The 17,546-nt window shown below is 42.3% G+C and overlaps 1 protein-coding gene across 9 annotated transcripts in view; it reads right to left on the bottom strand.

Moving 5' to 3' along the window:
• LOC306780753 (cytoskeleton-associated protein 5-like) overlaps positions 1-17,546 on the bottom strand; it is an 82,517-nt gene that overhangs the window by 6,172 nt on the left and 58,799 nt on the right. For 6 of the 9 annotated variants that reach the window (XM_079273218.1, XM_079273224.1, XM_079273226.1 and 3 more), the window contains 15 exons: positions 16,688-16,837; positions 16,404-16,607; positions 16,192-16,327; positions 15,874-16,067; positions 15,619-15,791; positions 8,694-8,828; positions 8,446-8,566; positions 5,923-6,102; positions 5,659-5,846; positions 4,581-4,653; positions 4,317-4,505; positions 3,997-4,134; positions 3,378-3,461; positions 3,053-3,212; positions 2,849-2,970 (listed from right to left, as the gene is read on the bottom strand). In XM_079273218.1, coding sequence (XP_079129344.1) covers positions 2,849-2,970; positions 3,053-3,212; positions 3,378-3,461; positions 3,997-4,134; positions 4,317-4,505; positions 4,581-4,653; positions 5,659-5,846; positions 5,923-6,102; positions 8,446-8,566; positions 8,694-8,828; positions 15,619-15,791; positions 15,874-16,067; positions 16,192-16,327; positions 16,404-16,607; positions 16,688-16,837 — 2,247 coding nt within the window. The remainder of the gene's footprint in view (positions 1-2,848; positions 2,971-3,052; positions 3,213-3,377; positions 3,462-3,996; positions 4,135-4,316; positions 4,506-4,580; positions 4,654-5,658; positions 5,847-5,922; positions 6,103-8,445; positions 8,567-8,693; positions 8,829-15,618; positions 15,792-15,873; positions 16,068-16,191; positions 16,328-16,403; positions 16,608-16,687; positions 16,838-17,546) is intronic. The other 3 variants (XM_079273223.1, XM_079273225.1, XM_079273228.1) reach the window with 3 other exon arrangements.

Genomic DNA, 17,546 nt, shown 5'->3' with positions numbered 1-17,546 from the left:
CATATATGCCTCGCATGGAAACCAGAGATGTCTTTAGCTAACTAGTTAAGATTTTTAAGGATTTAATGGCTCATTTCAACATTAGCTTATCTTCATCAAGTTTAATACAAGACAGTAACATGGTTGTAACCTCGTCATCTGTACCTACCTCGGTCAGAGAGAACCAAGCTCATAGGATTTGTTTTAAATTGTGTCATACATGTGTAGCTAACCTTAGCTAACATAGATGCCTCAGGTGCATGTAACGTTCGCCCACAGTGGGGCTACATGTCAACACAGCAGCCCTCCATGTCGTTCTTAAAAAGAGACTCCACGACACGAACAACATGAGAAGAAAGTGAAGTGCTGCTATATTTACAATAATTTTGACAAAACAGAGCAGTCAACTTACCTCCATGTCACGTAACCTCCCGTTTGTGTAGATGATGCAGATACGAGACGCAAGTCAAACGGACCAATAGAAACTCCTGATACATTCAGCAGCGTATGCCCCGCCCACTACACCCAACTCAGCTTTTGGCTTCAAAACTTTTGACTTCAAAACTTTTGGTTCCAAAGCTTTTGGCTTCAAAACTTTGAGTTTCAAAACTTTGAGTTTCAAAACTTTTAGTTTCAAAACTTTTAGTTTCAAAACTTTTGGATTCAAAACTTTTGGATTCAAAACCAAAGCTTTTATTTTTTTAACAAATAAATTATTCTCAGTTTATATATTTGCTTTTAAAACTTTTTTTTTTGCTTTTGAAACTTTTTTTTTGCTTTTAAAACTTTTATTTTTGCTTTTGAAACTTTCTTTTGCTTTTGAAACTTTTTTTTGCTTTTGAAAAATAAAGACACAAATCTACCTTCATAACCCGCCACCCACGAGTTGTTGACCCGCGGCCTGTTCCGAGGGCTGAAGACCTGACGATCGGGTGCCTCGCGGCGGGGGCGGCTGGAGACCTCGCGTCCCAGCGCCAACGGGTGAGCGCCCCGCCACTCGGAACCATAAAACCAAGTCCCGGATTTCACCCGGGGGACATTCTGGAGGTATTGTGACCGGGTGATGTGCCTCGTTGCTGGGGAGGTATGAGCCGAGAGTGGCGGGTGTTATGGAGGTATATATTACAACTCTGTGTTGTTCCCGTGTGTGTATGAGCGCATTTCTGCCGGAGACAGGCGGCGTGTTGTGGTAGTATTCTGACCGCGTAATAGGGAGAAGGAGAGGCGGTGGTGGAGAGGGGAAACATGTTAAAGAGATGGTGGAATGTATGATTGGAGAGAGAGAGAAGCAAAACAGTTGGACGTGATCCGGCGTCCAACAACACTGTGTCGCCGCATCGAAGCTTTGGCCGAAGACATCCTGGCTACATTAGTCGGTCGCGTGAAGAAGAGTGAGTTTTACTCTCTGCAAGTAGACGAGCCTACAGATGTGGCCAATCTGGCCAATCTTCTGGTGTACATCCGTTACCTTTTCGAAGGCACGGTGCAGGAAGAGTTTTTGTGTTTTTATCTTGTGAACAAACGCCACGCGCGAGCAAACTGTTCCCTCATTAGTCCGATTTGTATGCGGCTATAAATAGGCTGTTCGGGATGTAGAAGGGGGTGCGTGGCCTAAAAAGGTTGAGTGGCGATGGCCTAGGTTAGGATCAGGGGTTGAGTTGTGAGGGTCTAGGTTAGGATCAGGGGTTGAGTTGTGAGGGTCTAGGTTAGGATCAGGGGTTGAGTTGTGAGGGTCTAGGTTAGGATCAGGGGTTGAGTTGTGAGGGTCTAGGTTAGGATCAGGGGTTGAGTTGTGAGGGTCTAGGTTAGGATCAGGGGTTGAGTTGTGAGGGTCTAGGTTAGGATCAGGGGTTTAGTTGTGATGGTCTAGGGCAGGGGTGCCCACACTTTTTCGGCTTGCGAGCTACTTTTAAAATGACCAAGTCAAAATGATCTACCTACATTAAAAATGCTGAATATCTATTTATATATATATATATATATACATATATTCTGTATATTTTTGGTCGTTCCCTTACTCTGATGACTTGCACTGAATGGGATTGGCCAGAGTTGCATAGTCCTGACAGTAGCTGCTGGTATCCGCCTCAAGCAGACTTCAAATGATCATCAGTCATGGTGGAACGGTGTATGGACTTAATGTTCTTCATGTATGAAAAGGCTGACTCACATAAATGAGTAGAGCCGAATAATTCAGTCAAAAAGGGATCACATTTCCTCATGTTTGGGTACTTTTCCTCTGTGAGAAAACTGTCCATGAGCCCTGGACTTCAGCTGCAGTGTCAAAATCTCATCCTCCACTCCAGACGAGTTCAGGTGAAACAATGTTGCAATTTTTGATGCGAGTGAATCAACCTCAATATCTTCCCGAAATGTGCAGCACATAAGTGTAGCAACTGGCTCGAGTAAAGCAAAGTCTGGAAAGCGTTTGTCAAACCCTGACAGACACTTGTCAATCTGCTCTGTGTAGCGCGCACTGTCAAGTTACGCACACGCCTTCCGTTGCGTCTCCAGTTCTGACGCAAGGTTTTGGACGTTTCCCAAATCATGGCGCTGCAGATGTAGCTTCTTTAGTGGAAATAAATTGGAAGGCTGACTAATTAGCTCGCCGGAGTTTTGCAGTAGCTCGCGCGGTTGACCGCGCATACGTGGTGACCCGTGTGTTCGAAAATCAAGTGGCAAATGCCATGAGGACGTCTAACTTTTTTTGAATGGCATGCGATCTACTCGCACTACCTCCGCGATCGACCGGTCGATCGCGATCGACGTATTGGGCACCCCTGGTCTAGGGTCAGGGACTAGGGAGTGAATAACGTCAGTGAGTGTCCTCCTGAAGATGAGATCCTGGGATGCGCTCCAGTCCACTAACCTTGGAGTTGTTCTCCAGGCCTTGTCTCTGTCGGAGGATCTTGAGTCTCTCATAGTAAACGGCTGGATTCAGCTCTTCATTGTTACTGCTCAGACTGAAGTCCACACCATGCTGAGGGATCACTGTGGAGATGCACACACACACGTTACTATACAGGACTGGCTTCACTGGGACCAAAGAGCCGGTGACGGCTCACAGGTTTACCTGCTGAGGTCTGGATGCGAGCCTTGCCCTCCCTCTCGGACTCGATCATACGAAGGCCTCGCTTTACGTCGCTCTGGAACAACCGGGACGTGTTTTTGAGGAAGGGCTCCAGGTCTGCGTCCGAGTACTTCTGTTTGTACTCGTACAACTCTGTCAAACCCTGGAAGAAGATCGGACACATAAACTATATACTAAATGTGCTCCAAGCCCTTCGTCAAAATACTCATCTGAAGGTTTAACAAGGCAACGGTAATAGAAACATTTCCTTTAAGTTTGAGACCGCAACAACCAGTACACTTCGAATGATTTGAAAAATGGAGTGGACCTCTTTGGTGTTCTCCTTGGAGCCGATCTTCTTGAAGATTTCCGACAGAATGTCGCTGACCTTGGCCTTCGACATCCGATCCTCCTTGAACAAAAGGACAGAGTCACATCACTTCAGAAACACCGCCACCCCAAAGACTACGACACCGTTTGTGTAAAGTCTTGACCAACACGACGGCGGCTCCAGTGTGTGTAGCTCACGGTTAGAGGAGATACTCTCGGCTCCGCACAGTTCGAGTCAGAGGAATGCAATGCGGTTATAAAACGGATCGATTCTTCGTGATGCATCAACATTTTTTTCTCACTGACTATCTGCTACTTTAGCAGCATCCTCGTAGTAAAAACAGAACTCAGCATGTTCAGTCATTTGACATAGTCTGGTCCATAAATATTTGGACATTGACACAAATTTCATTCATTTCATAATTTTGTCTCTGTACACAACCACAGTGGATTTGAAATGACACAATCAAGATGTGCTTTGCGTGCAGACTTTCAGCTTCAATCTGAGGGTATTTACATCCAGATCAGGTGAACGGTGTCGGAATTACCAGACCTTTTATAGGTGGTCCCTCCCTTTTGAATAATGGTTGAAGAGACAATCCGCCACCACGACTCACCGTACGCAGACCGGTCTTCTCGTTGCCACGGTCACTCTTGAGTCCCGAGAGGTTTCCAGACTGTTTGACCGCCCGCCTCAGATAGGCCTCCAACCCTGACTCATTACGATTCTCTATCATCGATAGGTGGTCCAGGATCTGTTGATCAATGCATCGATACAGAAGTTCAAAACTCAATAAGTCAAAATGAAATACAGTTATCACAGCAGGTTTATTTATATCGCATGTTTCACAACAAGGCAATTCAAAGTGCTTCACATAAAAGCATTAAAAGCAGAACAATAACTAATAACATGGTGGGGTAGGTTTAGTGGTGTTACCTTGGCCCCCTTGAGCCTGCAGAGTGTGTGTAACAGAGTCTTCAGGGTTCTGTGTGGGACGTCATTCTTGAGCTGCTTGAGTTTATCTTTGGGGAAGATCTTCATGAAGTTGTGGACATCCAGTAAGATCCGATCCAGGTTGATGTTGTCGATGGTCTCTGGGAGAAAGCGGATCACCCTCCACAGACACTGAACACACACAAACCGCGCAGAGTCAGGTACCGGACAGCAGGGTCAGTAAGAGGAGGCGGAGTCACTCCTTACCTTCAAGACCAGCTCACAGAACATGGGAGAGGCATTCGTGACCAAACTGTCCTGAAGCAAAACCAGCAGAGCACTGCAGACAGGAAGGGAAGGGTTAACAGCGATGTTCTACTTATTATTATTATTCCAATAATGTCAAACATATTGGTATCGATAGACTGAACACTAAAATAAAGCACAGAACTGGATTTAAGAACATCTCTTGCTTTAAAGAGGAAACTATTTCTGCACTGTACACAATCACGGATTGTTAGCGTATAGAGGCCACATCCCTGGGACCATATTTTAGTAAAAATATGTACGATAGTCAACAGCAAGAGAATATTTTTTGACCCCATTTGAATTGTGCCATGAATTACACATATGGTGTTTGTCAGACAGTTTTGCAATTCAAGAAAGTGGCAGTTTGTTGTAGAAACATTCTGTTTTGTGTGAATGCGATCAGTGAACTTCATCTCGTCACCAACATGGCCACTAGCTAGACTAGCTAGCTAACATAGCTAGACGTGCTAGCTAGCTAGCTAACATAGCTAGACGTGCTAGCTAGCTAGCTAACATAGCTATGTTCCTCGCACAAACGTCACATCTTTTCATCTCCCAGGAAGCAAAAGCAGGAGGAGACCAGCTGTTGGTGTGAGGCATCGTAGCTTCAGAGAGACGTCTCTTACGCCACTCCTGGGCGTCTTTGTAATCACGTATTTTCACAGCCTTATACTTTAACCCTTTTTGGACAAACTGCATCTTTCTTGACGAGCAAAATGATCTTTTGAATTAACAAACGTCATGTTACACAATTCAAAATGGGATCAAAAAATGATTTGTCCCTCTCCATAGACTACCGTCAATATTTTTTTGAAATGATATCACATGGTGGTCCACTGGAAGGGGCGGGACTTCGCTGCTCTATTATAATAATACAGGAGATTAAAACCAATTATTTGAAAGTCTGGTTCGGGCGAATTCTCTCTTCCCTCACTGAGTCACAGAAGACTCAGAGGTCTGTCACGTACGCGTTGAATAAACACATTGAAGAACTACTGGGCGGTTTGGAATAATGTTACCATTTCTTCATACCAACCTGTTTATGTTGGTCTGGTCAGACTTTTCCATAACTCTGGTCACCAGCAGGTTGACTGATCTGATGACCTGCTGTCCGTCTTCTATGTTCTCCACTCTGCCGTCCAGCATCAGCGTTATCACACCGTGCATCAGGTCCTTCAACACTCTCATAGATGCCTCTCGGGCCAGGGACTCCATCGAGAACAACTAATAGAAAGAGAAGGAGTCATATCAACCTCACCAATGTAGTTATTGATGCATCACGTTAGTATATGTGACTCACAGAGAGCATGTTTCCAATGATGCAGCTGTACAGTTTCATGATGTCCTTCTTGTCCATCCGCTCATCAGCCATGTGCGTGCTGTAGATGAGCCTCAGCTGCATGAAGGTAGCAATGAGGAACTGATTGATGTGTCCCGACATGACTTCTGCCTTGTCCTCCTGCCGCAACACCTCGTCGATCTACGGGGACAAATCACACCTCAAAGCATCTGTGTTGGATATTTCTAGTACAACAAATGCATCATGTGACAATATGTAGTGGGGGGGGTCGCTACTTGTAGTGGTGAACATACGAGAGGTATCACTATGATGACTATTGATTTTTTGACGCACTGCAAAATCGCATCCAACGCACCGCCGGTCGTGTTCACACCAAACGCCGCAAAATCGCTCCGTGCCGGAGAGGGGGCGTGGTTTATCGGCCTGAAGCCTGGAAGCCGTTCACCTGGCCGTCATTTCTTTCCGCTGTCAACCATTAAAGGAATAAGGACAATTGCTGCTTTGTACGTGTTGTGGAAGTCCCTCAAACATCGGAATGCCAAACGCCGTCATGTCTGGTTCATAATATTGTTCAGAGGAGCTCCGTGGATTGTATCGAGCTGTATTCACTGTGTCTAGCAAGCCACCGGTCGCTGTTTACTACAGCTGTACGAACACAAAATAAACTGATTTGGCTGTGATTTAACGGCAATAAACAGACAAAAAGGGACTCCGAAATAACTACGTAATGATGCCGATTTGTACTTGTCTTCTCCGACAAAAAGGGACTCCGAAATAACGACGTAATGATGCCGCCGATTTGTAGGTTACTGGTCTTCTCAATGGAGCTCTGATGGATCGGTGCTAGGCTATGCTAACATCGTAGCAGCTCCACCAGCACTCAATAACGTCACGTAGACGTAAATACGGCAGCGTCTATTCATTGTTTGTACACACACATGTATACACACAGTTTGGTCCGGTCTCTATTGATATGAGGTATCGTAGAGCTCTGGGTGAACACAGACGGCTACAGGATTTATTTCCTGATTCAACAACGGCAGAAAGCCAGTGATGACAGGGGGAGCAACTCAACGCTGATAGGCTATCGCGCCACAGCGTCACGCGATTATGTCGCTGAAGTTGAAAAATTTCAACTCGCGCGTTGGCGATTTTGCCAACAGATGCAAATTCATCAACCGGATGGTATTTTTTATTTTAGCTGGTGATTTTAATTCAGATGTCAGATCTGTTTGACCTAAATTCCACCAGCATGTCCACATCTCCACCAGAGGAAACGACTGTGTTGTTTGTGTGGCGTCTCTTCCTGTTTCCTTCACCTACACTCCCCTGGGTCCTAAGCCCCTCCAGTACAGGTTCTTATCACCCTCTATGTACCAACGTACATTTATAACAAATACCACATATCACGGTAATCAGCGTTTCATACGTGTCTGACCTAAATACCATTTGTTGTTCAGTCTTTGTTCATCCTGCATCGCTCCGTTCTGTTCTTTAATGTAACGTTACTGAAGCGACACAGCCTCTCAGCTGTTAGCAGACTGTTGTTAGCAAGCTTTACCCAGCATGCAGTTCGGTGGGGAAGTTTTATAAATGTACAATTATTAGTGTCACAAATTGTTGATCCGGTATACCGCCCAGCCCTAGCGTTAACATCGCGGTAACTTGCCCAGCACTAATAAAAACATATTTCACACATGACCTGTTGATTTAATCACAGATTCGTTTAGTGTTTCATTATCAGAGCAGCCATGAGAAAGCTTTAATATTGCTCTCCAGACTGCATATTGTTATTGAATAGAATGACCAGCAGTAAAACTGTTTTCACACTATGATGGTTAAACTCTAACAACATTAATCTGCAGATCACTGACTCCTTAATACATTTTTATATCCAAAATGCTCCCACACTGTGATTTACTCTTTTGGCAGATATAAGGCTGGAGGACATTCTTACAGCTCTTCTATAACACTTCAGGTGAGTAGCTCGAGTGTCACACATAAAACAAACCAGAGCACACACATGCAGTACAATCATAGGCTCACTACTTCCCAAACACATGCATATCCACTCAAATCTTACCATTTAAAACAATTTGGACTGGCCCGGCGAGTAATTGGCCTGGGCATGCGCAAGACTTTTTGTTAGGGATCACTTCAATTTGGTTATTATAGAATTGTGTCTCAGTTATGTGGAGGGTTGGATTTTACATTTGGAAAATAACCGGTCTGTGCTGGACAAACTTTGAGACGCTGCGTCTCTCAAACCACTTCTTTTCTCTGCTGACCTTTCTTGTGACTTATTTGGCCAACATCTACAGCATACTGATGCATCTGTTATAGGCATTCAAGGACTGATTGGTAGGTGTTGTGGTGGTTCCAGCATGCTCCACCAAGGCTCACCCTTTGACCAATATTGTTTTCTAGCTCTAGTAATTGCAATAACGGCAGTAGACAGAAATCCAAGCTTCAAAACATCCCATCATCAGTGATGCCACAGATGCAGTCTTCATGTTTTCATACCTGTTCCAGTGCTTGTATGCTGTTGTTGATGTCACCGCTAGCCACCTGAGAGATGACAAAGTTGATGGTGGAGGCCGTGCTGTTGTGGAGGTCATCAAAGTGTGGAGAGACTGAACGCATCCTTTGAACACAAAAACACAGACTGTATTAAATCACCAAAAATGATTTCCCCCCCCCATGGCTTTCTATCTGAACTGCGTATTTGCATCAGTGTTTGTCAGTCTGGTTGTGTGTCAGAGTGCGTTTACTTGGGTTCAGGGATCATGATGGGCTCCAGCAGCTCACACACTCGGCTCAGGTCCATCTCGATCATGTCCAGGTCTAACTCCTTGGGGATGGAGGGGTGGGAAGACTCGCTGTGCTGGGCGTTCTGACGGGCTTGGCTGGATGGACGATAGGACAAGAGAGTATATTTAGTCCAGTGTATTATCGATCAGTGCCTTTTAGCTTCAGTCCTGACTGACAAGCTTTCACGTATTAGTTTGAGCATCTATGACACTGTGTGTGTATCCGATAGCAGTCAGTCTAATGAGTATTCAGTGCACGAAGATCAATAAAAACGAGGATAAAATGTTTGTGATCCTCAAACGGCACAACGCTTTTATTGAGAATCAATTCCATTTTTAAAAAGCATAATTTCCCCTTTTGGCTTCAAAAACCATCAATATCTAATTCTAGTGAGTTAAAAACAACTTTAACAGTCAGACAACAGTCAAACCTTGAGGGTTTTCCCTCCAGTGCATCCCTGCTCTGAACTCTAGTTTAAAGGACCTCATATTACAGAGTTCAAGTGATTAGCTTCAACTTCTCCAAATTGCAGTTGGACTGTCAGGACTGGAGCTGATCAGTACTGATCTAAAACAAACATTGTGCATCTGTATCAAGTATTTTCCATTCGATGACTGTTGGCCACATTAATGAATAACATTGTTGCTACTAGGTGGTGGAGAGGGAGACACTGAAGAAACTATTATCCATATTGGATAACCCAGACCACCCTCTGCACCACCTGCTGCAGGGACAGACTGATCCAGCGCCGCTGTCACAGGACAGATACAGGAGAACATTCCTGCCCTCTGCTAGAAGACTGTACAACAAATCACCTCTGGCCAGATCAATCACACAACTACAACACCGCTACACTGTTTGGTTGGTTTTGTTACATCTTGGCACTATTGTTCAGTTAGTTAATATTCTATTTTATTGTATAGATTGTGCATTTTTATATTTAATATTTTTTACTCCTGTGCCTATAACTGCTGCTGTAGCAAAAACGTTTCCCCTTGCAGGATTATTAAAGAACCTATTTAATCTAATCTACCAACTGCCATTTACTGCCACAATGTTACCAACGTAACATTGCAAAGATCAGTCACATCCCATCTCAAAGTGAGTTCATGCATTTCTTACTTCTGGACTAGATTATTGCAATCCCTTATTATCAGGCTGCTCTATCATGTTCAAATTCAGACTCCGGTTGATCCAGAACACTGCAGCATGTGTACTAACAAACACTAAGAGAAGAAACCCTATTATTGTTAGTCCTCTTTCTAATATTATTGTATTATTAGAACTGTTGTGCCATTATTGTTGTTGCCATCTCTCGCTTTCAACCCAACCAGTCGAGAAGGGACAGGTTTCTACTCATTAAAAGGTTTGTTTCTTGCCACAGTCGTCTAGTGCTTGCTCATGGACAGTTGAGCCTCTGTTAATTATAGAGCACAGTCTAGAGCAGCGCTATATGAATTGTGTCTATGATTTGACACTATAAAAAAAATTATAAAATCAATAGAATGAACATTATAATTTACTTGTGGTAGGACAAGCATCGGGGTTCTTCTTGGTTTTTCCACCAACTACAGAGGTTGGTTTGGCCTTCTTTGATGGGCCCGATACAATACACATAGCTTCCATGAACCCATTTATGAATGCTTTCATTTCCTTTGGGTGTTAACAGTTGTGAAAGAACCAAAGACTCCTGCTGCATGTTGATAGAATGAAGAAACAGGAGATGGACCACCGCACGGTCATTTTGGGCTGGAGCATTACCCACCACTCTGCATTGCTTCTACATAGGGCCGTAATAGGTCGCGTGATGACCGGTCCCGGTAAATTACTCTTTTCTAGTCTTTCCGACCACTCCTAGCGCTTTAACACTATGTCACCATTCACCCACTGGATGGTAGAATGGTAGCCCCTGCCATCAGGAATAACTAACATTCACATACCGTAGGCACAGCTACAGGAGCACTCTTGGGGTTAAGTATCTTGCCCAAGGACACACCAGCATGCGACTAGCGGAGCCGGGAATTGACCTGCTGGAGCCGGGATCGGTAATGGAGTCACGGTCCGTAATGCGGAACCAAAGTTGACAAGTGCAAATTCTGCTCGGACACATTTAGCACACAAAGCAGATTGCTGGTTCAGTCAATCGCACTTGGAAATTAAATAGTGGAGCTGAAAGACCCACCAGCAGGTTTCTTGGTCAGCTGCAAAGTAACTACATATAGAGTGGTGTATAAGACGAGGACGGCGTACTTCCATCGGGAGAGGATGTGAATGAAAACTCATCCCCCAGGATGAGGAAAAAACAACCAAAATTTACTATTTTCAATTTCGAGTTCTAAGAGATGCTTTTCAGTTTCATAGCCAATCGTCACCGGGAGCCTTTTGGCAAAGTGTTTATGCAAAACACAAGTTAGCGGTATAACCAGCCAGATTCTCCTACGGCACGTAGAGAATAGACCATAGGACCCGAACCGCGACTCCCCAAGCCGGGTAGGACCCGAACCGCGACTCGTAACCCTGGGGCTCCCAACAAATACCACAGCCAGGGTTGAGGCTGACCGTGGGGATGAACGTGAATGAGTGCAATTTAAACGCAGTTGAATTACATGCCTGCTCTCACTGATTGTTGAAACCGATAAAGTAGCCACGCTTCAGTAGGTTAAATAGCCAATGTTAGTATAGCAAGTCATGGTCAAAGTTGCTAGAGCTAGACAGACGATGATCCCGGCCCTCTGGTCCTACAGTGACAGTGTCTCCGTTTGACTGGTAAAAGGTTAGTGTTGAGGCTAATCAAAGTGAAACTACTGGTAAAAAGGCAGGAGAATCCTGATAATGACAGCAATAGAAGTAGTAGGAGGTGCTGATACCATTAAAATGGTTCACTACAGTTTATACAATAGTGAGACCAGTGCACCGGCACATCTCTACCAAGGACCTCACTTCAAAATTTTGCACAATATGTCACATTTTGAGCATAACACTATGACAACCACATAACAGTCTCATTACCAGTGTGTTTAGTAAATTCAGATTTCACATAGAAACACCCAAAATTTAGATAATTATAAAAAAGGTTAAAAAAAACAAACAAGGTGAGGCCATCAATGGGGGAGGTCTTTTTGCAACTGTCAAAAAGCAGATTTATGTCCCTATATTTGTAGCTGGCAAAAGCTGGTACAGTATAAACAACATACATGAGTAAGCCAAAGGGATGATGGAGAAGAGGAAGCGACAGCTAGACACCTTGACTATCAGTCTGGTGCTTTACCTACCATGTGCAGAAGCATGACTAAACACGTCACAGCAAACATTTCAGTTTATTAGTTGTTTGAACGATGAGTATTAGATCACATTCAGAGGGGAGTTCTTCCAACGACAACATGTAGAGGAGGGCGAGGAGGAAGAGGTACTCACATCCTATACGTGCGATACATTATTCTGCTCCAGAAGAGGAGGAAGGCAGAGCAGAAAAGAAGGAAATCACACAGGAAGAAAGATGAAGGGTTAAGAGACAGACGGGCAGAAGACAGCCAGCTGCTTTCACGGACAGTGGATCGGATTATTAGGTGCCAATTTCCCTTTAAAATAAGTATCTGTGAGAGCGGCCCAACATGCAATGACTTGCAACGAGAAGGACAGATTAGTTGCGAGCAGAACACAAACATTCAAAAGATTGAAGAGTACGAATCCAACCACAGTCCTCCGCATGTAGAAGGATGGGAAGTGCATCGATAGAATGGATAACATGCTTATGAAAAACCACTGGAAGAGTTGGATTTTAGTGCGTTCAAGACAATTCATGGCCAACGATAAGACATATTAACTAGGGGTGGGGAAAAAAAAAATCGATACAGCATAGTATCGCGATATTTTGCGTGGCGATATTGTATCAATACACGGATGCCAAGTATCGATATTTTATTATATAAACCATTAAAACAAAAACTAAAAATTACTAGAAAGATCAAATAAATTGCTTTTTCAGTCCACTAGATGGTGCCGAGTTGTTTTCTGGTGAGGTCAGCAAAGGTCCCGGGTCAGCGTGATTGGTAGGAAGTTGGTCAAAACAAAGAGACATCTGGCCTCAAAACGGGGTTAAACCTGCCAACAGTAGCCGGCTCATGGGGAGAGTGCAGCGCATAACTCTCTCTGCCCTCCACGCATCACAAGTTATATAACTCTAATATCCTACTTATATAAGTTATAGTTCATATACTGAGTTATATAACTCTAATATCCTACTTATAGAAGTTATAGTTCATATACTGAGTTATATAACTCTAATATCCTACTTATAGAAGTTATAGTTCATATACTGAGTTATATAACTCTAATATCCTACTTATATAAGTTATAGTTCATAGACTGAGTTATATAACTCTAATATCCTACTTATAGAAGTTATAGTTCATATACTGAGTTATATAACTCTAATATCCTACTTATAGAAGTTATAGTTCATATACTGAGTTATATAACTCTAATATCCTACTTATATAAGTTATAGTTCATAGACTGAGTTATATAACTCTAATATCCTACTTATATAAGTTATAGTTCATAGACTGAGTTATATAACTCTAATATCCTACTTATATAAGTTATAGTTCATATACTGAGTTATATAACTCTAATATCCTACTTATAGAAGTTATAGTTCATATACTGAGTTATATAACTCTAATATCCTACTTATATAAGTTATAGTTCATATACTGAGTTATATAACTCTAATATCCTACTTATATAAGTTATAGTTCATATGCTGAGTTATATAACTGCTAATATCCTACTTATATAAGTTATAGTTCATATACTGAGTTATATAACTCTAATATCCTACTTATAGAAGTTATAGTTCATATGCTGAGTTATATAACTGCTAATATCCTACTTATATAAGTTATAGTTCATATACTGAGTTATATAACTAATATCCTACTTATAGAAGTTATAGTTCATATACTGAGTTATATAACTCTAATATCCTACTTATATAAGTTATAGTTCATAGACTGAGTTATATAACTCTAATATCCTACTTATATAAGTTATAGTTCATATACTGAGTTATATAACTCTAATATCCTACTTATATAAGTTATAGTTCATATGCTGAGTTATATAACTAATATCCTACTTATAGAAGTTATAGTTGATATACTGAGTTATATAACTAATATCCTACTTATATAAGTTATAGTTCATAGACTGAGTTATATAACTAATATCCTACTTATATAAGTTATAGTTCATATGCTGAGTTATATAACTCTAATATCCTACTTATATAAGTTATAGTTCATATACTGAGTTATATAACTCTAATATCCTACTTATATAAGTTATAGTTCATATACTGAGTTATATAACTCTAATATCCTACTTATAGAAGTTATAGTTCATATACTGAGTTATATAACTCTAATATCCTACTTATAGAAGTTATAGTTCATATACTGAGTTATATAACTCTAATATCCTACTTATAGAAGTTATAGTTCATATACTGAGTTATATAACTCTAATATCCTACTTATAGAAGTTATAGTTCATATACTGAGTCCACACGTTTGCATTAAGTTCAGTTGGACTATGTAGTGATACAAACAGTTCAGTTTGTCAGGTTCATGCAACATTTATGACATTGTTGGTCAGTCTGTCTGCTTGACAATCATATTCTGCTGCAATAAAAATGATTGAAGTGAGATGAACAGACTGAAAACTTTATCTTATCAGATAAAACATGTTGACAGTTTTCCTTTGGGGACATCATTTGAAGTTGAAAAAAGTAATAAATCGCAATATAGGCCTATGTTATCGCAATACTCAGAATATTGCGATGATATCGTGATAATATCGTATCGCGGGACCTCTGGTGATTCCCACCCATAATTTTAACTGCATTAATTTAGAAGCATGCCACGGTCTTCTACCTGTAAAATAATGGAATGAAAGTTTTGTTTGCTGACCAACATCACTGGATAAATCATTTCTGTAAAACAGAAGTGTGTGTGTGTGTGTGTGTGCGCGTGTGTGTGTGTGTAGGGAGCGGAGAAAAGAAGGGGCACCAGATTTCGCGATGGTTTTGCAGCCTTTCTACCAGTTGATGTTGGATCCACCCCATTCATCCCCGGTTGTAATGTTTGGTCATCAGTGAGGCTGCTCGATCGCTTAAGAGTCTTGTATTATGAAAGTCAAAACTTAAACCAATTATGGAAATATCAGTATTGATTTTACGTCTAGTTTTATTTCGGCAAGAAGGTAACTGTTAAGCATTAAAGTCCTAAAATATATTAAAGGATTTATTTGTGCAATACTGTCCAAACTCCCAGTTCAGAGAGCAGCGAACTTTAAACGGCTGAATCCAACCAAGTCTTTCTATATTGTATATTATGCCCACTGTGACTGAATGTTGTATAATAAACAAAGTGGTGAATACATTTCATATTTAGGCACTTTAACACCAGGCATCGCTATGTTTTTGTTGTTTGGAGAAAGATTTGTTGACTTTAAAAGTGGCTGAACCTGTTATCCATCCAACAGTAACCATGAAGCTTTCCAGGCCCGTCCACACAACCAACTATAAGGTCAAAAGCATCCTCCAAGTCAGCATACAGCTGACCACATAATCCACAAGCTCCCCATGTTCTAGTTAAATGCTTTTTACCGACAAAGCAAGGGATCGTAAATCATGGCTCGCTCTCTATCTATCTATATTTCTTTTTTCTCTCTATGGCCATAGATACTGTATATGCTTTTAGTTTTTCCTCCTTCAATATTATACATTTAGTGGTGAGCTGGTATTATTGGCTTCCTTACTGGTTTTTATTCGGCTGACTTTAAAACAAACAGCGCTGAGCCAGAGGGGGCCCTGAACCCTACTTGAGTTTGTTGGGGTCTTCTTGTGCAGGCTTGCGGAGGATGGTGGCGTTGGGGTTGGTAGGGTGCTCACTCTGAGACCTCTCCGGCGCACTCGGCTTGGCGAGAGCTGCCGTCGTCTTCTTGGCTGAACGCTTGATCCTCTCCTCCAGCATGCTCATGTCTTTCTCTGATAACTGGAAAGGATAGGGGAAACGAGTCATGTACAATCGGCTGTTTTGGGGTTGATTCTTTTGATAATGGTGTCCTCCATCTTACATTTCCTATTAGTTTGTAGACTTCGTCCCCACAGACATTGTAGACAGCCACCACAGTGTTCAGGGCAGCGTTGCGAACAGATGTGTCTCTGTCGCCTATGTGCACGGCTATCTCCTTCAGAGACTTCGCTGGTGTTGGCTGGCATACATCCATCCCATAGCTCTCTATCAAACAACCCAACTCCTCCAGACATTCTGAGGACAGGGAGCAACCCACAGAAACAATGTTGTTAGAATACATCTCTTCAAAGACATCATCCCCCACAGTTTGCCATTAAAGAGGCATATAATGGAACAGTACAGGTCTGTAGCGACTTACCAGCTCTCTGTTTGGAGTTCTTGGACTTCGTTCCATCCATGAGGAAAGGGAAGACCTTGGATGCTGGGTGAACCTTACACAGCATGGCCAGTATGGCCCGAACATCTTTGCGAACCACATCCTTTGACTCTCCGACCTGAAGAAGAGACGAAACGGTGAGCAGAAAAGGCTCGACAGTGGCTTCTACCAACCTGAGGGGGCCGTGTGCTCACCTTGAGTATGAGGTAGGGGATGAAGGAGTTGGCCTCGTACTCAGTCAGGTGGTAGTTCTCTCTGCTCAGCATGGCAAACACCAGCTTCAGATACTCCAGCACCTTCATCAGGACTGTGGTTTTGGTGTCAAAGAACCGCAGAGTGAACCACTTGAGAATCAGGTCCAGACAGCTGATGGTGGCTTCGCTCTCACTTTCCAACCTCTGCCAGTCACAAACACACTTTATTACCAAAACTAGCCGACTCCTAATGCCGTCATGTGTAGATTAAGACCAACCACTACCTCAATCATGACTGCTATAGCCTTGACTTGTCTCTGGAAGTCGATGTGAAAAAGCTCGTCTTGTAGCCACTTGGCAAAGCAGGTGGACATCTGCGTTTTCAGCTGCTCCAAATATTCATCTCGGGGAGTGGTGAAGTTCCATTTCAAAACCTACAAAGGAAACATTTTGTCAGCAATATTTACGGAGTTATTTCGACAAGTCGCCAGTTTAGGCCGCCTGTTGGACTTCCCAAAAGGACGGGTACCTACAGTCAAATTGACGTTTGTATTGTAATATGCTTGTGGTGCCTTTTTTAAATGAGATTTATTGTTTTTTTCTAAACACTCTAAAACATTATTACTGATATTTCCTCTTCAATACATCTCACCAACAATTATAGACAATGCATTAGTCATGGTAGCCCCACCCAGTTACAGTCCATGCACCTCTCACTCAACTACTAGAGCATCTTACATGTCAGCTAACACTGGACAGAAGAACTCACACATTTTTAAGAGGTACAGATGAAGGTTGTCAATAAAACATGTTATTCATAAGAAGATGGTGAAAATGGATTTCTTTTCATGGATGTTGACAGTTTTTTCTGATTTGTAGAGAGATATCCAAAATACCATCTGCATAAACCATCGAGCTCAATATGTCAACAAAATGAAACTATTTTGAACCATGCTTCATCCAATGTTCAGATTTATGTTCTGGAATTGTATGCAAATAAACACATTTAGTAAGACAATGCTTCATTTGCATGTTTGTAAGTATTTCACTGGGGAGGCTGCATGCTGGTATCCATCAGTTAAATAGTGTGACCCTATTCACCTGGGTGTAGTCAATAGACCTAATACACCGGCAGCTCAGTGT

The sequence above is a fragment of the Melanostigma gelatinosum genome (assembly GCF_949748355.1).
Source record: "Melanostigma gelatinosum genome assembly, chromosome: 1".
In the NCBI taxonomy this organism is placed as follows: domain Eukaryota; kingdom Metazoa; phylum Chordata; class Actinopteri; order Perciformes; family Zoarcidae; genus Melanostigma; species Melanostigma gelatinosum.
This window is presented reverse-complemented; position numbering and strand designations above follow the sequence as displayed.